The sequence below is a fragment of the Ovis canadensis genome, chromosome 23 (genome assembly GCF_042477335.2).
Source record: "Ovis canadensis isolate MfBH-ARS-UI-01 breed Bighorn chromosome 23, ARS-UI_OviCan_v2, whole genome shotgun sequence".
In the NCBI taxonomy this organism is placed as follows: Eukaryota; Metazoa; Chordata; class Mammalia; order Artiodactyla; family Bovidae; genus Ovis; species Ovis canadensis.
This window is the reverse complement of record NC_091267.1, coordinates 13814165-13838198: the sequence shown is the minus strand read 5'-3', so window position 1 is coordinate 13838198 and position 24034 is coordinate 13814165. Positions and strand designations below refer to the sequence as shown.

Here is a 24034-nt window from a genome sequence, read left to right as displayed (position 1 = left end):
TAGGTTTCCACTGAATCACAGAGATTGCAGTTGAAGAAAGAAAGAAACCCCTTAACTATGATGCAGTCTCTCCCCTTCCCCCTCCACTTCCTGTCTTTATGGATCTGCCAGGCTGAACCTGTCCTGTGGGTGGAGTCTAACCACTCATCCTCTCCTGACTGGCTTCTCACTGAGCATCATGCTCCCCAGGTTCATCCACGCTGTGTCAGGGGTCAGGGATTTATTCCTTCTTATGCCTGAATTGTACTCCATCCTGAGGAGGGACCACATTTTGTTTATCCATTCATCTGTTGGTGGACATCTGGCTATTTCCACCTGTTGACTATCATTAATAGTCAATAATGCTGCTATAAACTTTTCTGTACACGTTTTTGTGTGGATACATGCTGTCTTTTCCCTCGGGCACATACCCAGAGACAGAATTGAGGTTGCCTGGTAGCTTTATGTTCAACCTTTTATGGACCTGCCGGACTGGCTGCACCAGGCACCTTCCTACCTGGGTGTGACACAGACTCTGCCACTCCTTGCCCACACCTGTCATTATCCTTTTGATTCACATTACACACAATGGGTGTGAAGTGGCTCCCCTGGTAGTTTTGATCTGCATTCTCCTGATGAAAGAGGATGTTGGGTTTCTTTGCATGCAAGGCTGTGCTTCAACACACATCCAGCAGCCAGATATCACTGTGTGGTCACTCGGCCAAGACCCCTGGGGTGCTGGGGCACCCATACAGACACAGCCCTGCCTGCAGAGAGGTGCAGATGTGTAAACAAAGCAGGTACTTGCCAAGCACAGGGTCCTGGGCCATCACCCATGAAGTGCCCCCGAGCCACGATCCAGACAGGCCTGCAGGGCACAGAGGGAGAGAAGGCAGCAGTGACAACTTCTTTCCAGCTCCTCAAAACATCAGAGCAGAGACTCAAGCGTTGGCCATTCTGCGTTGGTCACAGGACAGGACTAGCCTTTCTTTCTTCTTTTTTTTGGCCACCCTAGGAGGCTTGTGGGATCTTAGTTCCCTGACCAGTGATTGAACCTGGGCCCTTGGCAGTGAGAGCTTGGAGTCCTAATCACTGGACCACCAGGGAAATCCCAGAACAAAACTATTCTTAATCTTACAGTTGGGGGCAGAAATGGCAGAGGTTCAGGGAGAAGAGAGTCTCCTGGGTGGAAGATCACCAGGCGCAGGACCTCAGTGGGCTGCGGCCAAACTCCATCCTCAGCCCCACACCCCCACCCCGCCTCCAGGATCTCCCAGGAGGCAGGTTAGAGCACTGCTTGGTGAAAGGGTGAGTGCCAGGGGCTGGGGAGCTGGGAGGTGGTGTCCCCGGGCGCAGGGCCTGGGTTTGGGGCGAGGAGAAAGCTCAGGGAGCGGATGGCAGTCGTGGTCGTACAACAACGCGGTGGTACCTGACGCCACTGCACCGTGCCTTAGAAACGTGTAAAACGGCGATTTCTATGCTGTGCATTCTCTGCCAGGATGGTCATTAAAAGGTCGTGCTCACTCTGGGCTCTGAAGCAATGAAAATAAACAGTGGAGCTGGGATAGGCCTGTCCGCCGAGATCCCGCCCCGCCCAGGCCGCCACCCTCGCGCGGTTCGGGTCTTGCTCCGCGAGTCCCCGGCCATCGCCGCCGGGAGCCCAGGGCGGCTGAGCGGACCCCGCGGAGCGGCCGGCCGAGGACCAGCTGGCCCGCCTGCAGCCCCGGCCCGCCGGCCGCAGACATGGACGCACGGGGCCCCGAAGCACCCGGAGGGCGCGCGCTGCGGGACGTGGTGAGTGGGGACCCTTCCGCGCCGAGCGCCCCTCCCGGACGGACGCCCCGCGCCCGAGGCTGCACCCCCTCACCCTCCACCCAGCCCGCAAGGCGCCACCACCCCACCCACCCCCTGTGCTTCCCATTTGCAAAGGGGCTGCAGTGCCAGAGATGAGACGGCCCAGGGCTGGTAGTCTCATTAAGAAGATTTGGTTAGGAGTACACGATTGAATCCACGTTTTTCTGACCAAAAAAAAAATCTGATTGACTGCCGGGAAGCGCTCCAGACAGAGGGCCTAGTTCCACGCAGGAAAGGAGAGTCCAGGGGAGACCCGCTTCGGTGTTCTTGGCTCTAAAGCGGAGATAACACTGTGCGTGGAGGGAGTGTGTCCTGGACGGGGTGAGACTTCCACCCGGAAACTCAGGGCAGCCTGAGTATGCCCGCCTTCAGGCACAGGGATGGTGTTCCAGTTTGGCCCCCTAACAGGTTTCTGCAAACCCAGTCCCGCCGAACAAGCACCCAAGAGTGTAGGGGCGGCGCGCACCCGCGCGGTGTGCTCTGGGGAAAACTCCTGAAGAATTCTTTGAGAAGCCGAGGTTAGAGGTTTTCTCCCGTGCTATCTTCTGAACGTCCGTCTGATAGTTTGTTGCTTGTATTTAAATGTCTGATGGCCTGGAGTTAATTGTGGATGGTGTGCCTTACGGGTCATGCCTGCTTGTTTAGTTAGTTACCGTCTGGCTATCACTGTCCCAGCTGTTGGTTGAAGCTGTTGGTTGATTTTCTTTTCTCTTTGTGTGGGAAAGCCTTCGCACCGTGTGAAAAATCAACTAATGGTAGGGTGCAGCCTCTGTGAAAAATAGTACGGGAGGTTCCTAGAACAGTAAAAACAGAATTACCGTGTGATCCAGCAAGCCCACCCCGGGCATATGTTCAGACAAAACTATAATTTAGAAAGACACATGAGCCCCTATCTTCACAGCATTATTCACAAAAGCCAAAACATGGAAACAACCTAAATATCCATTGACAGATGAATGGGTAGAGAGGATGTGGTGCACGTATGTGTGTAACGGAACACTGCTGCTGCTAAGTCGCTTCAGTCGTGTCCGACTCTGCGGCAGAGACGGCAGCCCAGCAGGCTCCCCTGTCCCTGGGGTTCTCCAGGCAAGAACACTGGAGTGGGTTGCCATTTCCTTCTCCAATGCATGAAAGTGAAAAGTGAAAGTGAAGTTGCTCAGTCGTGTCTGACGATTAGCGACCCCATGGACTGCGGCCTACCAGGCTCCTCCGCCCATGGGATTTTCCAGGCAAGAGTACTGGAGTGCTACTCAGTCATAAAAAAGGAATGAAGTAATGCCATTTGCAGCAACATGGTTGGACCTAGAGATGATCATACTGTGTGAAGTAAGTCAGACAAAGACAAACATCATATGATATCACTTACATGTAGAATCTAAAATGAGACACAGATGAACCTATCTACAAAACAGTCTCATAGACACAGAGAACAGGCTTGTGGTTCCCAAGGGTAGGGGGAGGCATGGGGTTCACAGACGCAAACTATGACGTTTAGAATGGATAAACAAGGTCCTAATATACAGCACAGGGAACTGTATTCAATATCCTGTGACAGATCATAATGGAAAATAATATGAAAAAAGAATATATGTATAACTGAGTCACTTTGCTGTACAGCAGAGATTGGCATGACATTGTAAATCAACTGTACTTCAATAAAAAAAAAATTAGCGTCAAACAAGAAATCAACTCATTGTTTATAGGGATGGTTCCCCTTCCATGGTTCTTAGAATGCTCTGCATCACAGGTAAATATATATTCACTTGTCTTGTTCCATTTTTCAGGCAGAAAATCTATTTCAGGAGCTTCAAGAACATTTTCAAGCTCTGACGGCAACATTAAACCTCAGAAATATCCTTTTCTGTTTCATAACAAATACTGCAATGCTTTTGGACTGTTGAACTGTTGGGGACTATCTTCTGTTTTCTGCTGTTGGTGGATAATTGCTGACGCGGAGCTTCCTGGTGTTTCCATCTGTGCTTTTACAAAAGATCCTGACGTATTAATCACTACCCGAAGGTAATACTTCCTGCTTGACCAGCAATGCAGGGTGTTTATGTAAGGCAGGGATAAAACACAGGACATACATATAGTATTTTTACTATCCAATGGGCTTTTCCAGCAGGCTTAAATAAATCTGGATGGTCTGCTCAGTAGCGTTTGTACTCCCTCAAACAGTCTGAACCCTGAACATGCACTGGGTAGGTCTCCAGCCTAGGGATCTTTATAATGGCTCTCCTGGCCTTGTTTTGCTTTGTAACTTCAGCAGCTGACTATCTGGTTAGATGTGAATTCAATCAAAGTTAGGTAGACTGTTTGTTTCTGGTTTAAGAAGACCCAGAGAAAGAGACACTTGCCCTAAGACTTCCCCAAGTGAAGTCACATCACACAATTAAACTCCTGCCTTAAAACGCATGGGCATCATTTGCTGAGGGAACCCTTTACTTGCAACTTTTGATCCTGTAGATGGGGCCCAACAGGGTAAAGAAGATTCTTGAACATGATAAAAATAAACAGTAGGAAATTGTTTTAAACAGAGGTAATTTTCATCGTATTTACATGCTGATTAGAGTTTGGTTAAAACACAGTTAAACATACCAGACAAGTTCACATCCTAGAATCTATGTGCAAAGAAAGGGAGCCAAGTTTTCAGAACTGGGCGCACAGTGCCAGGACAGCAGCTCCGAGCCCGTGCAGGACACGGTTAGCGAGCACTGCCCTGAGGTGTTCGTGCCTTCGACGCCCTCCTTTCACGTGCACCGCAGGGCGTGGCCATCGGCCTCTGAGGGGCCGAGCTAGGTGCCCGTGTCCATATTCTGCTCTCCTTGACCTTGTACTGGAAGAAATGGGGGGTCGCATTGAAGACTTGCAGAAGAACGTGAATGACCTGATGGCCCAAGCTGGGATTGACAGTCCTGCTCAGAAACACAGGTGAGGCCTCCTAGGGCGCTGATGTTCGCCTGCCACATGGCCTCTGCTTTCCTCTTGAACCTTTGCCCCGTATTTGCTCACTAAGGGAACGACTGCTTCTGCACTGCATGAAAAACCTCCAGGAGTGATTTTCAAAATTCACAAATGCTCTTTTCTAAGTTGAACAGAAACATTCTCTCATTGTTCCTTAAAAAGTGCACATTTAAAGGAAAAACCACTATTTAAATGTGGATTTTATTAAAGTACTTTTCACCCTCATCCCTCAAATTAGCCTTCAATCAAAACACAAGTCGCAGTGAGAGATTGGGAATGATGACTAGTGGCTTCTGTTTGAGACAGTACGTTCGTGGAACCATTTAAAAAGACACAGATGCATTAGGCTCTCCCCGTGGTTCATGAGCACTTCCTGAGGGTCCCACTCTACCCTCCAGAATGCAGGCATTTCTTTTCTGGTGGAATTTTGCTTCATCTTTTTTTACTATTTTATCTTTCACTTTCATTTTATTTTTATTGAAATTTTTATTGTATTTGATGTACAATATTCTATGTACAGGTGTACATGTAATGTGTACAGTGTAGTGATTCACAATTTTTCAAGGTTAAACTCTATTTATAGTTATTATAAAATATTGGCTATATTTCCCAAGCTACAATGTATCTTTGTAGCTTATGTTATATAATAATTTGTACCTCTGAATTCCTTAACTGCCTCTTCCCTGCTCCCCTCTCCCCACTCACTTGTTCTCTGTATCTGTGAGTCTGTATATTCACTAGTTCGTTATATTTTTTAGATTTCACAATACAAGTGATAACATACAGTATTTGTCTTTCTCTGTCTGACTTATTTCACTTAGCATAACGCCCTCCAATTCTATCCACGTTGCTGCCAATGGCAAGTCTTCTTTTTTATGACACGGTAACCATGTCTTCTTTATTCAGTCATCTGTTGGACACTTGGGTTGCTTCCCTATTTTGGCGACTGTAAATAATGCTGCAGTGATCATTTGGGTGTGTGTATCTTTTCCAATTGGTGTCTTTGTTTTTTCTGCACTTCCTGAAGATGTAGATAAATGCTTGGCCTCAGGTCTTAGACTGAATGCGTTGTCTGTGTAACATACCTGGAGACACAGCCTTATTTTATTAAGATGCTCAAGCACGTTTTACTGACATAATATTCTGCTTCTGTGAGCACGCTCTAATTTTAGCTGAACAGGTAGATGTGGTCGCTTTCCTTGCTTTCATTTCTCTGTCAGTTGTTATCCCAAGTCAGTTGGCAGATCATCTGTGCTTACCCTGCTGAATCAGAGCAAGTTCACCTGTCAGTGACTTTATAAATTTCCACATCTGCTGTTCTGGTGGAAAAGATCGCTGGAATCTGTCCTGGACACACGAGCTGCAGGTCTGGGGGTGGGCGCTCCATCTGTGTCTGCAGGATACTTGGCTCTACGCAGGTGGGGGGCTGCCTCAGACAGACCCACCTGCCCTGGAACGCTGTCCTCCCTGCGGGTGCCGAGCACTATGTTCTCAGGGTGTGCTTCCCCGAGGGGGCCCGTGGCCAGGAACGTGGCCCCTTCTGTCACCACCCAGATGCCAGCGGGCTGTTTTAAGTTTGGTCAGAACCCATCATAGGTTAGGCATCAAGTTAAATGGATAAGTAGGATCAAAACTTCACCTTTTCAATGCACATACAGCCATTATCTGAAGCAGCATGAGAGGTCAGCTAATGCCTTTTAAATCAAAGGAAGTACCTGAATAGGTCTAAATCTGATTGGCTAAATCTGTGCTTTTTGCTTCTGCTGGGTCAGGGGTTCCTAACACAGGGTGCTTGCTGTGGATTTCAGGGGATTTGATAAGCACCTTAAACTTGTGTTCCTGCTGTGAGTAGGGGAGTCCATGACCCCCACAACTACTGTTTCACATTCTCCTGGCCCCCTCCGGTGCAGCATCTGAACACCTGTCCTGTTGCAGGGAAGCGGGCAGGCAGTTGTTCCAGGAGAATGTCTTCACGCTGTCGATGCAAAGTAGTGTTCTGCCATTGGAAGAGCAGGCACTGTTTATTTGCCTTAAATTGTGCACCCACACAAGTGTCTGACTCAAATGAGAATTGTTTAACATTCAGGTTTTCTATATACTGAATTTTTCCTGTATAAAACGGTTCTAGTAATTACAGGAAAGGAAGGTACATTTTTTTGTTGATAGTGTTGGATTCCAATTTATTTAACTGCATATTAACTGATATTTAAATTAATCATTACTTCTTTCCATTTTTTTCTTATAGACTTGAAGACAGAACAGTCATTTGAAAATATGAAGAAGTGAAAACTGTACCTTTTGAGTAATAACTATATAACACAAGTTCTTATTTTTAGTATTTAAGAATTCATTTTAGTAAAATAAAAGATTAAAAGAACAAAGGCAGGGCAATAAGAATGTAATTAGGCAAGAGATCAACCACTTAACAAAGATGGTTGTAAAATGACAGGACACACCTAACATTTGTGGATCATGGGGGAAAAGAATAAGATAGAACAGGTCAATTTTCCCCCAGAATTAAGCTCTATATAGAACTTTCTTAAGAATATCATAAGCAGTTTTCTACAGAAGTTGCTTCTTCAACATCTTCATTCCGGTTCAATAATTCCAGTCACATGATTCTGGGGAAGACTCATGTTCACCCGTCCAGTCCAAGCAGACCCTGATGGTATGTTCTCCAAACCAAAGGAAAACCAGAGAAGCAGTTGATGCAGGAGCTCTGGACCGCTTCCTAGGACACCCTTACCTGCCCCCCACCCCTACCCTGCTGCCCCACGTAGAGGTCGTGACCAAAGAGGTGCACAAAGATTGCACCCATCTTTATCTTGTCAGTTAGAGAGGCTTTCAAATAATTGTCAATTCACCTATCTCTGAGCCAAAGTAAAAAAAGCTATGATCACCTAAAACAGGGTCCATTGTAGGCTCTCATTATAAAAAAATAACATTATCCCTGCATATAAAAGAAATCATACTCTTTATACAACTGAGTGACTTCACTTTCACGCATTGGAGAAGGAAATGGCAACCCACTCCAGTATTCTTGCCTGTAGAATCCCAGGGATGGGGGAGCCTGGTGGGCTGCCGTCTATGGGGTTGCACAGAGTTGGACATGACTGAAGTGACTTAGCAGCAGCAGCAGCAGCATACAAAAGTCAAAAGCACTCCTACAATTTAGAATTACACACTATCAATACTTTTTTCTATGCAGGCAATTTTACATAGTTCATCATATTGCTTGTAATTTAATATCCTGTTCTCATAAACACTTTTCCCCTTGTGAAAGTTTCATATACACTTTTGTATGGTTACTAATACTCTATTATGTGGCTGAAATAATTTAACCATCCCCTTAACCATTCCTTGCGGTTGAGATTATTTCTTACTTTCTGGCTAGTATAAGTGAGTTCCTTTAATGAGCATTGGCTATCCTCGAATTCTCTGCACATTTCTCTAGGGCCAGAAGTATGACCACAGGCCAAGCACACTGAGCAGAATGCATGTAAGAAAGGAAAGGTCATTTTATACCCTCAACAGTAATGCAAACCCAAAGTTTAAACCCAAAGTTTTTAAATTTAGTTTTCTTGGTGGTTTAAAATCATATTTCCATTTGATTATGTGAAAGATTTCAAAGCATCTTAGGTGTAATTTTAAGTTTAGCAGAAACTAGAGAAAATTACTTGAATTAAAATAAACCAAACAGATTTGCATCTCCATGAATAATACAGAACATAATTTAAAGTCCAGGATTTTTAATAAATTAAGTAAGTAGGAAAGTAAGCTTCTGTTTAGTTATTAACTAAAATAAAACATAGACATTGTCAAAAATTTATTAACTTTGCAAAGAAAGTTCTCAGCTGATCCCCTTTTATTGGCTCATTTGGCCATTTAACATCTCAATTATTCACTCAAACCACAGATATCTATCTTTAAAGAGATTACTCGGCATTTTTTAATATCATATCTGTTTCAGTATCTTCCTAATACTTTTATGAAGAATTGCTATTTTCTAGCACCCTGTTACATATATTTAGAAAAAATCAGAATGTTTTCATAAGAAAAAGAGGGAAAATAGTAGACAGATTTACGTGTACTTAAATATTCTTATTCTAATCTAAATGGGATTAACACCACTTTAGTAGAAAGCAGTTTATTCATTGAACACCTAAGTAAAATGGAGTTGCTTCAATATAAAATCCTATATTCATGAATGTGTAATTTAAAACAACACAAAGTTATGAACTTGTGAGAATATAAAGCTTAATAATAGAGTTGAATCTATAGGGCAGAAGTGCTGCAAGTTTTAAATTCTTACATTTCATTCCTTTTCTACAATTGCCCTTATCTATCTCCATAGATTTTTAACTCTCCCCAAATCTCCTTTCAGCACCCCCGCCCAAGCTTTTTGGAAGTAAATTCCATCAACTCACACCTTCCCTAGCAGAGCCTCTCTGCAGCTGCTAGCTCCCCTCAACCACACCATATTTCCAGCCCCAGGGCCTCATCCCACCACAGGGCCTGGTTCTGAGGTTCCTTCTGGACCGGAGTTACACACACACACACACAGACACACATCCACGCCAGCCAGCACTTCCTGTATCTGATCTCAGCTGAACATGGTCTCCTGAGAGGTCCTTTCCCTGAATGTCTGTCTGGGTCTGATGTCCTTCATGTGGTCTCTGGCTGACTGTCACAGTTGTTATTTCACTTCTTTGTAATCATTTGCATCTCCTCCACAAGGCAGCAACCGGTTTGATTTTGTTCACCTCAGCTGCCAGCCCTGGGACCCACGAGCTACTCAAACTTTTTTTTAAACTAATGAATGAATTTTGAGAGTTTCTAAATACTTTGCAATCTTTTCTATGATGCTTTTTGCCCACAGAGATGTGTGAGAGCTTGATCACTTTTTGACAAGAAAACCAGAGGCCAAAGGGAAGACTGGGGACAACAGCAGTGACTGTAGGCTGGGGTGGTATGGGGAGGCAGCGCTGAGCTCCTGAGGGCACTGTGAGTGTTCTTTGTAAAACGTTGACGAAAAATGTAAAATTGCCAAAAAGAGTGCTAGGATCAGTTGGATTTAAAAATCATGTAGGAAAACTCTTCAAAATGATACCCACCTAAAGCAAGTCAAGGTCCTAGGCTGATCTTCAAGACCTCATATAGTCACAAGAAGTCCGAGGAGGTCTCGAATATACACCCTGAGTTTTAACTAAGCAACCCACGAAACCAAACTTTGAGTGTGGTTTTCAGAAACATCAGCAGTGCGATTTTCTAGGAGAGTTGTAGACAGTAGATGCTTTGATTCTGTCGGTGCCCGAGCACTTCATCTCTTACCGGCTCGGCAGAGAGAGAACTGGGCAGTCTAGCCTATGGACACGTGGATGCCTACATAGCTGTTTGTTGTACTGTTTCAGATCTTTGTTGTGAATGTCTTAAACTATGTAAATAGCATCATAACCCAGTGTCCTTCTGTACCTAGTTTTCCATTCAGGGGTTTGAGATTTGCCTATGTTAATATGTATAGGTCTAGATCAATGTAACTAACCGCAATATAATAGTCCTTTGACTATTTGTCGTTTGTTTCCAAATAATGCTGCAATAAACTCTGCAGAGACATCACTTTGCCAACAAAGGTCCGTCTAGTCAAAGCTATGGTTTTCCAGTAGTCATGTATGGATGTGAGAGTTGGGCAATAAAGAAAGCTAAGCACCGAAGAATTGATGCTGTTGAACTGTGGTGTTGGAGAAGACTCTTGAGAGTCCCTTGGACTGCAAGGAGATCAAACCAGTCAATCCTAAAAGAAATCAGTCCTGAATATTCATTGGAAGGACTGATGCTGAAGCTGAAGCTTCAATACTTTGACCACCTGATGCGAAGAATTGACTCAGGGGAAAAAGACCCTGATGCTGGGAAAGAGTGAAGGCAGGAGGAGAAGGGGACGACAAAGGATGAGATGGATGGCATCCCCGACTTGATGGACATGAGTTGGAGCAAGCTCCAGGAGTTGGTGATGGATAGGGAAGACTGGCGTGTTGCAGTCCATGGGGTCGCAAAGAGTTGGACACGACTGAGCAACTGAACTGAACTGAATGCTGCAATACTCTTTCATGTCTCCTGTGTGTGTGCTTGTCTCTCTAGTTTACCTGACTGCTTATTCTATTACTGAATATATTCTGTACCTCTAGGTTGGTTGCCTCTGTGTTAGCTGCCTTGTCTAATTGCTGGACTTTGCAATAAAACTCATCCTGGGAAGAATGGGAAACAGAAGTCTCTTTGTGCCCAGACAACCGGGGGGTATCATCACCTTTCTCTACTAGCTCATTTCAACTTGAAAAAAGCAACGTGCACAGCAATGAGGCAAGGTTTGATAGCCCTACAGATCTAGGTTTCGAATTAATGTCCTCTGCAATTAGTTGTGGTGGTGGTTTAGGCACTAGGTCGTGTTTGACTCTTGGGACCCCATGTACTGTAGCCCACCAGGCTCCTCTGTCCATAGAATTTTCCAGGCAAGAATACTGGAGTGGGTGAAAATGAAAGTGAAAGTCACTCAGTCGTGTCCAACTCTTTGCGACCCCATGGACTATACAGTCCATGGAATTCTCCAGGCCAGAATAATGGAGTGGGTAACCTTTCCCTTCAGGGGATCTTCCTGATCCAGGAGTTGGACTGGGGTCTCCTGCATTGCAGGAGGACTCTTTACCAACCGAACTGGGGTGGGTAGGCAGCCACCTCCTTCTCCGAGGGATCCTCCAACCCTCGTATCGGACCTGGGCCTCCTGCACTGCAGGCGGAGTCTCTACTGACTGAACCACCAGGCAAGTCCAGTCAGTTGTAACTACGGGCAACTACGGTTTAGTTTCCCTCTCTGTAAACTGTCTACCGGGCAGGTGCATGGAAGGATTTGAGAAATGACTTATAAGTTACTTGGTTAAGGGTGAGGTAGATGGTAATAAGATATAAGCTTAGTATTATAGTTAATAAGCTTTTTACAATAAGATATAAACATAAAGAGGCCAAATCATAATTCAGTGATATTATACTTACACAGCACCAGTGAAAAGATAATTTTTAAAGCCAAATGTGAAGTCATTACAACTTGTAAATAAAACAAATTTATAATAGAGTAAATTTACAAACGTGAAGTACGATTTTTTTTGTTGTTGTTAATAAAGCTTTATCAATGAGAGAGAATTCATATGCCATGCAATTCATCCAACTAAAGCATACAATTCAGTGATTTTTCATATATTCACAGACATGTATATCCACCACAATTCTGCAAGATTTCCATCATCTTAAGAAGAAATCCTGTACCCATCAGCTGCCACTGCCCAATTTCCCCATCCTCCAGTCTTAAGCAAACACTAATTAGCTGTCTGTCTCTATGGATTTGCCCATTCTAGACCTCTCCTATAAATGGGATCACACACGACATAATAACCAGTTTCTTCTACTTATGTTAATGTTTTCCAAGCTCGGAGCCTACATCAGTACTTCGTTCCCTCTTATGACCAAGTGCTAGTCCGCTGCATGGATAGAGCACACTGTTCAATCCACTGGGGAGCTGACGGATGTTTGAGATGCCTGTCTTCGGCGCTTATGAAAAATGCTCCCATAAAAATTTGTGTCCAAATTTCTGTGTGGACATACATGTTTGAATCTCTGAGATATATACCTAGGAGTGACTCTGATGGGTCAGATAGTAATTCCATGCCATATTTTTGAGGAATTTTGCCACACTGGTTTCCACAGTGACTGCACCACTGCCCCTTCCCATCAGCAGTGCATGTCACCCCATTTCTCACATCCTTGTCAGCACTTGTAGTAACGGACTCTTGAATCTGTTCATACCCATTCTCATGGGTGTCAAGTGGCATCTCCTGGTGACTGATGACGGTGAGCATCTTTTCAGGTAATTACTGGCTAATGGTCTTGCTTGAATAAATGTCAGAAGTATACTATCAAATGTCTTTCATATGCCAGGTACTTAGGATCACATTTTTTTTCCTTTAGCATCTCATATGATACAGTATTATACTATTTTGGGGAAAATTAAAACTGGAGACATTAAACTGCATATTTGCATTTGAGTTTTATATCCATTTTTAAATTTTTAAAAAATATTTATTTGGCTGTACTGGCATCTTTAGTTACGGCATGCAAATTCTTAGATGCAGCATGTGGGATCTAGTTCCCTGACCAGGGATCAAACCTGAGCCCCCTGCACTGGGAGTGCAGAGTCTTAATCTCCAGATCACCAGGGAAGTTCCTATCAATTCAGTTCAGTCCAGTCACTCAGTTGTGTCCGACTCTTTGCGACCTCACGGACTGCAGCACGCCAGGCCTCCCTGACCATCACCAGCTCCCGGAGTTTACTCAAACTCATGTCCATTGAGTCAGTGATGCCATCCAACCATCTCATCCTCTGTCATCCCCTTCTCCTCCCACCTTCAATCTTTCCCAGCATCAGTCTTTCCCAATGAGTCAGTTCTTTGCATCAGATGGCCAAAGTATTGAAGTTTCAGCTTCACCATCAGTCCTTCCAATGAATATTCAGGACAGATTTCCTTTAGGATGTACTGGTTGGATCTCCTTGCAGTCCAAGGGACTCTCAAGAGTATTCTCCAATACCATAGTTCAAAAGCATCAATTCTTCGGCACTCAGCTTTCTTTCAACTCTCACATCCATAGATGACTACTGGAAAAATCATAGCCTTGACTAGATGGACTTTTGTTGGCAAAGTAATGTTGGCAAAAAAGTCCCTATATCCGTTTCTAAAAGCACATACTTGTGTGTGTGTGGCTTTTTAAAAATTTCATTCTTTGGTAAGTACACTCATGTTTCAACAATGAGTCAATCTGATAAGGCAGTGAGCCTTTTCACAGCAGAGGGCCCCCAGGGAATGCTGTGACTGATCTGAGTACAACAGGTGTCAGACAGCAGACTCTACCATCCTCTTCACACGGGAGAGCACTTGCCCAAGGTCCTCAGTAAGCGACGGAGGATGGCTGTGAAGCCAGGTGTGGGCTCCAGGTGTGCTCCCCCCCGCCAGGAGTCCACTCTTGACTTCATAGTCTGTGTGCACTGAGATGCGCCCGGGAAGATCCCAACTAACAAATGCTGCTTGGGTAAGCAATATAGGAGAGGAACCTGAGACTGTGATGAGGAAAGTAGCTACACGGATTGAAGGGTCTGGTTTCCACATAAAATACAGTATATGTACGCACATTAGATTTGATCTTAGCAAGTATAACAATCAGCTCTTAGTCTAAAGGGAAGACTGCAAAAATCATTATTTTATCGTACTGCTTTTATAACCAGAATAAAATGTAATTTTTCATTAAGGGTGTTCCTGAACTCAAGCCTTTGGTTCTATTGAGGGTTCAGCTGTGTCCCTGACAATTCCTGCGCTGCAAGTTCTCACCCCTGGACCTCAGAATGTGTCCTTGTGGAGATGGGACTGTTGCAGACGTCATGAGTGGAGATGGTCGTGCTGGAGCAGGGCGGCCCTCACCCAGTGGGACATCTGAACAGACATGCATACAGGGAGAACACTGCGTAGGATGAAAGCTGGGACTGCGGTGAAGCATCACCAGCCAAGGGACAGTTAAGATGCCAGAAACCACCAGAGCCAGGAGAGGGGTGGGAACAGACTCCCCGTCAGGCCCTGGAGGACCAGCCTGACAGCTGGATCTGACTCCAGCCTCTGGCATGATGAGACCCACTGAGCCTCACTCAATGGTAAAGAGTCAATTCTTGACTACCAAAATCATTAATCTATACACTAAGTTTCTTAGTAAATAAATAATTTTGACCATCCCCATCACTGTGTATTTTATTTATTTCAGTTAGATATTTACAGATATTTGCTGATACAAAAATACAGTGACCAGGCAGACTGAAAGGCGAGGCAATGCCACCCACACTGCAAAACCCTCCAGCTCCTTAAGCTCCGTGTACTTTGCCAAACGCTTTCTCAAAGGCTTTAAATAGTTGAAAATACTTCCACATGAGAATGACCCCAGGGCACCATGTGCACTGGGTGGGCCGGGCTCAGTATCTGTACTTGGTGGAGTAGTCCTTTGGAGACACGACCAGCCCACGGCCCTTGCGGGCCCCCCGGTACACCGTCTCGATGATGTCGATCATCTCCTGCTTGTCCTCCATGGCCCAGTTGATCTTGTTGTTGTTGCCGGTGCCCAGATCGATCATGATGTGCTTGTTCCTGTAAGAGGGAAGGGGTCAGTGCTCGCAAGAATCCCTCTGAAAAAGAACCACACGGAAACATGCCTTACATCCCCACCTCCATCACAGGCTCTTGTCAAACATCAGCACAATCAAGAGGATCCACCATGGTTCAGAAGAAGACTATAAACCATCTAAATACTGTTAAGAAGGACACATGTTCCTTCTGTGTGCTCTGTAATTCCTTAGGACAAATCACCTACAGGGCAATCAAGGGTTAAAGGACACAGCCTCAGTCACCTGGTAAGCCAACAGTTTTCCAGGGGGTTGTAGTAACTTACCTGAAAAAGCAATGTGTGAGTTTTTCATGGTGTTCTTATGAACGCTTAGTGTAAATGTTACTGAAAGTCCTATTGACTGTGAAGTGAATGACATTTTGCATTTCTCGATTCTCCATAGATGGCTCTTTCAAGAAGCTACTTTTTAAAATGAATTTATATGTGCAATTCATGAAATAAAGATATTAACCCTTGTTGTATCAGCTGTACTAATGGTTATCGATTTAACTTTCTGTTTTTGAGAGGCTATGGGTCTAGCTGCCAGCTGTTGTTTCCTGTCGTGGGCTCCACCTGGGGCTGCAGAGAGGTCTCCTTCCAGTCAGAGCGAGCTTCCAGGAAGCAAACTGGACATCACTCTCCTGCTGCAAAAACTCGCTTCCAGGAGTCACACTGGCCCAGGAATCCAGGCATCTGGGCCTGGCCCTGCCCTCCCTTCCACACCTGCCACTCCCCACCCCGACCTGTGATGCCCGTGTCTTTGCAGGTCCCCAGATGTGTGGGCCGTTCTGCCCTGTGCCCCTGCCGGGCTCACGCCGAACTTACTCAGCAACCTCTACACACTCCCTGCCGCCCGATGACAACCAGTATTTGTGCCTCTGCAAATGTCTGCTGCAGTACTGTGACACAGGAGAAATATATATGCGGTCACTCAAAAGATATACTCTCCTATGGATTTGGTTTTATCCACAGTTCCTGGCTCAATACTGCCAAAACCTTTGGAACTGTCTGCAGTAAGAGTGATGGGATATTTGGACTCTGGTCCTCAGTTCCTGAAGACACTTCACGGCCATAAAGCTGAAATGGGTGCCTTGCTATTCCTAGGCACCTCTTCTGTTACAAGGGAGTTCATGTTAACGAAGGCCACTTCTAGATCCTATGATTGCTTGTGGGTGAGGGGAAGCCCCTCCCACTGGCACGCATACATGCTGTCGCCTGTCACTTCTCCCTGGTTTCCGGTGCTATCTGCTCTGCTGTTGCCATCAGAGGATGTTCTGTGACAGCAGGCACCCTGTCTGATCTGATTCATGTCCCAGCACAGACATAAAACTGAGCAAGACTTATGTATATACATATTTGGTGAATAAATTAACTAAAATTGTTACTACTTGTCTTAGAATTCTGGGTTGCAGGAACAGCAGAAGGCTTTGTCTCCTTTCCTGAGTGCAGCATCAGTTCTAAAATATCAAAATACACACCCAGCCCCAGCACTACTCAACCTCTTTCCCCAGCAAGGCATCTCCTGCCCCTCAAGGCTGGTCACACGCGGTGGAAGGCAGGATCCAAGATGGGAGGACTTTGGGAGAATTCTGAGGGGCAGACAGAAAAGACCCAGACTGCCTTCAACAGCCTGTCACTAGGAACATGGGCTGGGAGGAAGTGGGGATGCGTTACAGGGAGAAGAGGATGCCTGCAACACTCCAAAGTGATGGACGCAGATACCAGCTGAGGACACCTAAGTGTCCAGAAGGCGCTGTCGAGTTTCGTGCTGCTTACAGTAAAACGAGAAGAGAGACAAACTGGTGTAAGATCTGTTAACCAGAAAAATTTCTCGGCCTCTCCAGATAGCAGAAGGTGCTGAAATCCAGAAACAGCTGCTCAACTCTTGACAAAGAGGCCACACAACCTTCTGCGGAAACTTAGGGAAGACCTAAAGTCAGAGTGTCCAGTCACAGGACAGGCTCTTCCCTGAGGAAACAGCTATTGGGCACAGGGCACCCCAGAGCCCAGGACAGGAATCCTACTTGCTCAGGCTGAAAGGGAAGAGCATGCAGTGAGAAGAGCTGACACAACCCCAAAATGCTGCTGGCAGGAAGCAGTTGAAAAATGAACCAGCTGCAAACACCCTTCACGAAAAGGCAAAAAATAAAAACCTGCATTGGGCCAGGAGGATGACCCAGTGCTGCACCAAAGCTCCTCCTCCCCAGGTCCCTCCTCCCCATCTTCCGTCCTTGTGAGCCCAGAAGACTGTTTTTCAGGACTGTCCACACTGCGTCCTGGAGGAGGGGCCACAGATAAGGAGCAACCTCCAAAGCTGGCCAGAGAAGCCTCATCCACACCTGATTCTGCAACGGGACCCGAGGGTGGGGACCTCGGCGGGGGCATGAAGCTCTGCAGCCAGGGTGGGCCTGGCCTGGCATGCTGCAGTGCACAGAACCCAAAAAAGAGCCCCTACCTCCCACCTGAACCCCCGGAACTGGGCTGCAACGCGACCACACCCATCATCTGGTACCTGATACCGCACAGGGGGATCTGCAGCTATTTCCATGGTTACTCATTGGTTGATTTTAAAATAAGGGGATTCTCCTGGATTAAGGGGTTCATCTAATCCAATCACACGTGCCCTCTGAAAGCAGAACAGGATGTTGGAGCAGCTTATGAAAAGAACTCAACTCATTGCTCAGGGTTTCAAAGACAGAGGAGCCTCTAGGAGCAGAGAGGGTCCCAGCAGAAACAGACCTCAGACCTGTGACCACCGGAAACTGGATCCAACCAATAGCGCCCCCTGAGCCAAGTGGATTCTTCCCTGACCGACAGCCTAGATGGGAGCCTACCGTGACTCTGGCCTTCGGAGACCTCATGTCAGAACCCTGACCCTGCCTGGACTCTGACCTACAGACCACCAAGTTTGTTACACAAAACAGAGAGTGAGTACACACCCTGCACACCCCAGCCAGACTTCCTCGCTCACTAGGAAGCTCTGCTTCTAGAGCTGGCCTAGTGTTTATACTGCTACCTACTAACTTCTGGAGTAACATAAGAAATTCTGACAGGCAAGTAAAAACAGTGTCATATGGTGATTTCTTTCCAAATTAAACCTCCACAACAGAAATTTTTTTTCCACTCATGCTGTTACTTAACTTTATTACAGAAAAAGCAAAAACCGTGTTTATATCTGCATCAGACTCCTGTGTCTAACCAGTAGCTACTCTGCATTCTCTTTTCATGCAAAGTTTGCATATCATAGGTGTAAATTTATTCAAGGCGATCAGGGAGATTCTATTACTTGAGCCAATGATACTGACTAGGGTCCACAAAAGAATTTTTCAGCTGATAAAAGATCTTTTTATAAGATGTTGTATTTATAAGCAAACTAAAGAAGTACAGGTTTCCCTCTTGGATATCACAAAAGGATGCTAAACAGTCAGTAATATATTTAAAAACTGAGTTACTGTAAACACATTTTTCAATTTAAAAAGTGAGTTACTGTAAACATATTTTTCATCAACAGATTAAATTTAAAGGTATCTTAAATGTCAGAAAGAATGTCCTCCATTTAATTACACTTCACCTAGGTTCCTGGGCAGTTATTTCAAAAGGGTAATTTGTTACTGAGTAAATGGTAAAACTGGAATTGTTACTTTGAAAATTATTTAAAAGATCACATTGATTGCCTGGTGATACAAACTGTATTATGATACGACCACATTACAACTTCCTTCTAAAGATACCTTGATTGCATGAAATGCCCAGACCATCTTTTCAATTTAAACAACAATTTTAAGATAAGTGAACATACCTGAAGAAAAACATGACAGTACACGGATCATACAACTCGTACATTTTGTTGAAGTCAGGTACTTCTGTAATATCCACAAGATAAATGACTGCAAAATTTTTAACCTAAAAGTAAAGGAGATTGAGGGGGGGAAAGAACTGAAATAGCAAATCAACTTTTTTTCTGTAAAAGCACATTAAAAAACAAAAACAAGAGAATCTGTATATAACAGGACAATTTTCAAACTAGCTCTGCAACAGGTTTTCCCAGGAGAGTTGCCATGTGGACATCACTTCACTAGCATCACAGTCCTGAGCAACTGTCCATTAGCACGCTTAACATTTTCCAGACAGCAAGTTACGAGAGTCCTGCAGGAAAAGTCCACAGACACATCATTCATGCTGCTCCAGTAAAATGCTACATAAACTTTTACAAACATTTAATTGTATGTAGCAAACAAATGCTTTAAAATATGCCCCTGGAATTCAGCCACACAATCCTCTCTAACTTAGGTCTGGACACCTGCACATACTAAGGGCCTAACAACTCAAATCATATTGTAGGTAACAAATATTCTTTAATTTCTTTCTTAATTGCAAGTCCATCACAGAACATTTAGAAAACCCAGAAAACCATAAATAAAATTACATCCAATCCCAACACCCAGAGTTAATTGCTGAGAACATATTTTTACTATATTCTTTCCCACATTTTCTGGTCTATATGTTTATGCTGTTCTAATAAAATGTGATCATATGGTGATCACACTACAATATTTTGTATCTCACTTTAATTATGAGTGTCCTCATATAAACTGTATACTGTATATAAGAAAGCAATCAAAACTTTATGGCTACTTAACATTCATCAAATGGCTATGCCATTATTTTACCATTCTTCTGTTATTTTTAAAAATTTTTCATGAATATAAATAAAATTTCATTAATATCAATTATTCACATATGAACATTATTACCCTTAAATTTATATACATATTTCATTATTTCTTAAGGATAAACACCTAAAATAGAATCTTCAGAATAAAGGACATGACATTTTGAACGCTCCTTATGATTTCTGTCTCAGTGCCTTTTAGAAAGCTTTTATCAACTTAAAATACTGTGGGTTGAATTATGTATGTCCTTTTACCCCAACAAGAAAACAAACTGAACCCCTGAGCCCTCGTTCTCAGAAGGTGGCCTACCTGGGAACAGGGTGCCTGCAGAGCTCATCAGTGAAGGTCAAAAGAGGTCACACTGGAGTTTGAGCTGTGATCCAACCCGGCTGGTTGAAACAAGCCAAGGGAGAACACAAACATGCCAACTGAACCCAGAGGGCTAGGGAAGGCACCTAGAAGTCGAGGAGTACCCCAGGAGGGGAGACACCAGGATGGGGAGAACAGCAGGGACTTTCCCGTGGGAGCACGTCCTGCTGACACACCAGCCTCGGACTTCTGACCCTCAAGCTGTGAGACAACACATTTCTCTTGTTTTAATATGCCCAATTTGTGATGCTTTGTTACAGCAGCCCCAGGAACTGCACAGAAAATGCGCATTTCTTCCTCCAAACTAACTCTAAAAACCTGACTGTAATTTACCAGTGAAATAGCGTGGGATATGGTTTAATACGACAGTACAAAAACTGAGGGATTAAATGGTACAAGACTGACAGAATACTGGTAACTGCGACAAGTATTAAGTATTAGGTATTAAGTCCACTATGCTCTACTCTCTATTTTGGGGAATATTAAGAAATACTGACTATGGACATTAAACCACCACCTTCCACAAAAAGGAGGGAAGGAAGTTTACATTCACGAGCACCCCTTTTGCTGACAGACGTCAGTGCCAAGGCAGGGGAAGAAAAGCAGTCTGTCCGAGCCTCTCCCACATCTTCCCTTCCTGGTGAATGGAGAGAACACCCCTGCAGAAGGCAGAAGGCGAGCTGAGCCGCACGGGGTCACACGCACACACAGACGGAGGACTGCTGGGAGCAGCCACTCGCTCCGCTGCACGGCTGCCTCCTGGTAAAAGTTACCCTCTGGTTAATGAGTTCTGGTGGCTGTGGTTTAGTTGCTAAGTCGTGTCCGACCCTTGCAACCCCAAGGACCATAGCCTGCCAGGCTCCTCTGTCCACGGGATTCTCCAGGCAAGAGTATGGGAGTGGGTTGCCATTTCTTTCTCCAGGGTTATCTTCCTGACCCAGGAAACAAACCTAGGTTTCCTGCCTTTCATAAGTCCTGCCTGCATCAAGTTTTACTAAGCAGAGATATTTTACTTCTTCTCTCATTAAAAAAACAAATACTACAATGTAAAAGTTAGGTATTAACATCACAGTATAACCAACACACACACACACACACACACACACACACACGCGCATAGCTTCCTAAAGCATGACAACTCAATGATGTACAATTTTCACGCTGTGAATGTTTGTTTTTATGTTGAGACCCTTAAAAAAGGTCTTATTTTCTTTTGCCTCCAATGATGAGTAAGGAAACGATAGCTCATTCAGAAGTCAAAAAACAAATGACACTACCGGCCTTCATCATCTCTTCCTTCCACATAAATCCCATCACGATAGACGTGAAGCCTCACAAGGCTGGGAGCCACATCTGCTGTCTTTTCTGGTGGTCCTCGAGCCAACCAGGACCTGACATACCCGGGGCACCAGTAAGTATCACTAGCTGAATGAACGAACTTCAGAAATACACATATATTTCAAAACTCAGAAAACGTTTTATTGTCACTATGGACTTAATTACATAATCCGGAGTTCAAACAGACCTGCCTTAAAAGACAGTCTGTTCTTCCTAGAGGAGGTCACCTGACAGGTCCTCTAGCCCTGCGGCGCCAGTTGGCCCCTCTCTCACACAGTCACAGTGCAGTTCCACAGTCCTGCATGCCACTCAATGCCACTCACGCATGTCACTAAGACTGAAGGCTGTCAGTGTTGCCTTCTACTTTCTCTATGAAGCTCCTCCATTAGCTAAGAACCCACTTAAAATTCTGGACAAATGTTCTTGACTGTCAATTGGTACCAGGTATTTTTGAAGTATCAATATTTACACTTTTAGATAGTTCCTTTCAAAGCCATCAAAAAACTGCATGATAACTTCCTTTTCTCAAACTATTATTTGCTCTGATTGGTTACTGGTTCCTATGAGATTTCTCAGTTGAGCATAAACTTCTGCAGATTCAACCTACTTTATGACATGTTTAAGAAAGAGCCCCGAAGTCATTCCTAAATAATTCCACGAATACATTTACCTTATATACAAATTAGAAGGTCTGACTATGAGATAGTATCACTGAGGTTTTGCATATTTTAAATTCTACTTGTATGAACTCTTTAAACATACAAGAATTAAACATCCCATTTATTCTTACACATAATGGGACTTGGTCACAGTGCTGGCAAAGTACACTCCCCCAAAATGGCAAGACAAAAATAGTCTTACCTTGAAGCTGTGCATAAAATCACCCACTAATCAGAAAACTTAATTTTTTAAATATTTATTTTTATTTACTTTGCTGCACCAGGTCTTAGTTGTGGCACATGGGATCTTCAGTTGTGGCACGTGGGATCTTTAGTTGTGGCACATGGGAGCTAGTTCCCTGACCAGGGATTGAATCTGGGCCCCCTGCTTTGGGAGCCTGGGGTCGGGGCCACTGGACCACAGGGAAGTCCTGGAACTTTATTTTGATAATAATTCTACCAAACTGCAAACATCTGCAAAATCTTTCAACGTATCTCTATGTTTTCAGTACAGCTCAAAACTAATCCAGCATGAGGTGGGGTTGGGGCTGCTGAAGCAGTCAGTCAATAAAACACATTCCAGGAGAATAGTATAATCAAGTCCAGCCTCAATGTTGGAATTTTACTCACTTTAAAACAGCTGGGGTATCCAAACAGAGCTCGTAACAAGATGAGGAAGATCTCCCATTATCTGCCATTTCTGCAGAGGGAGATAGACAGTTAAATTGTTCTTTATACTAAAACCTTAAATTTCAAAAATTCCTGTTGAACATCCCCAAAAAGGGCTTCCAAAATTATAAACTCATATTCTGCCCTTACACTAAGCAGAAAATAGAACATTAACAGTTGTGTAACGCATTTCAAGTTTGCATTTTCAAAGACTATACTATTACATAGTATTAGAAGTTTATTAAAATAGAAATTGGGATAAAAGAAAAAGAATAACTTAAAAGACTAGAGAAAAATACTCCAAGTGAGCCCAATTAAACTGTTCTTACCAACAGGTTCCATTCCAAAAAGAGCCACCTGCTAGCAGTATAGCAATCTGGTCTCTGACCACTACATAGGGATTAGAAAAGAACAATTCTGGTAAAAGTCCCTAAAAACTTACACTGACACAAAATCTGTCTCCTAGCTAAGAGTATCTTGCTGAGTTTTGCTCAGATATGAACAGCAAACAACCCTCACGCCTCTGCCATTCTAGCCTCATGCTGAGGGCCACCGGGTCTGGACATCCCCTGATGCTTACTCGCCACCTGCAAGGCAGAACCCAGAACACACACCTAAGTTACGTCAGCGTCCACACAGCAGTGATTCACTTACTGAAACAGGGTCTTCATCCATCATCACTGACTTCTGCAGTCTCTGCCCTTAACCACTGTGGCTCAAGTCATGGGGAAATGACTTCTGGGCACCACCTCACTCCTGACCTCGGACCTGACAGGGAGGACCCAATTGGAAGAACCCTGCTCTCCTGAGTTCCCCAGGCATCTCTTCAAGCTCCCTCAACACCTTTCTGTCCAAGAGGAAGAGGAGGGTAAGGTTATCACCACAGACTCCTGCTCTGACTTGGATCTCCTTGAAGGGATTCAGAATTCCTGGGGGAGTTTCTGGACCTCATCTCAGATCTCCAGGATCAGACTCTCTGAGATGCACTTTCGGTGACAGACACAGAAAGATAGTCCCTAATGTTCAGAGTGCCATCACCCCTACCTCACTCTGCCTGTCCTACCAAAGAGGAGACAGTGAAAATTACTGATGGCAGGTCAGACTACTTTTCAATTCCTAAATACAAACTATATCCTTACACCTGTTACTCTTTATTCAAAGGAGTTATTTTAATCCAGCCCATACTAGCATATCTTACTCCTGTGAAATAAATGATGGCTTCAATGTTTCCCTTATTTTTATACTCTTTAATAAAATGAATAACCTCTCAAATTAACATTGAATATTAAA

At 44.3% G+C, this 24034-nt stretch overlaps 2 protein-coding genes across 6 annotated transcripts in view; one reads left to right on the top strand and one right to left on the bottom strand.

Moving 5' to 3' along the window:
- Window positions 1-1521: 1521 nt before the first annotated feature.
- Window positions 1522-14618, top strand: HSBP1L1 (heat shock factor binding protein 1 like 1). Of its 2 annotated transcripts, none has more exons than XM_069568986.1 (4): window positions 1522-1773; window positions 3618-3684; window positions 4671-4764; window positions 7043-11049. In XM_069568986.1, the coding sequence occupies exons 1-4, from the start codon at window positions 1723-1725 to the stop codon at window positions 7065-7067; spliced, it is 237 nt and encodes a 78-aa protein (XP_069425087.1). In that variant the 5' UTR covers window positions 1522-1722; the 3' UTR covers window positions 7068-11049. The 2 variants fall into 2 exon arrangements, with proteins under 2 accessions (XP_069425087.1, XP_069425085.1); XM_069568984.1 differs by lacking the exon at window positions 7043-11049 and adding an exon at window positions 14141-14618 and having other exon boundaries at window positions 1596-1773.
- Window positions 14619-24034, bottom strand: part of TXNL4A (thioredoxin like 4A) — a 28085-nt gene continuing 18669 nt past the window's right edge. For 2 of the 4 annotated variants that reach the window (XM_069568979.1, XM_069568982.1), the window contains 2 exons: window positions 18836-18939; window positions 14619-15020 (listed from right to left, as the gene is read on the bottom strand). In XM_069568979.1, the coding sequence (XP_069425080.1) occupies window positions 14849-15020; window positions 18836-18939 (276 nt within the window). In that variant the 3' untranslated portion in view covers window positions 14619-14848. Of the gene's footprint in view, window positions 15021-18835; window positions 18940-22705; window positions 22776-23186; window positions 23332-24034 lie in introns of those variants that run through there. The other 2 variants (XM_069568983.1, XM_069568981.1) reach the window with 2 other exon arrangements.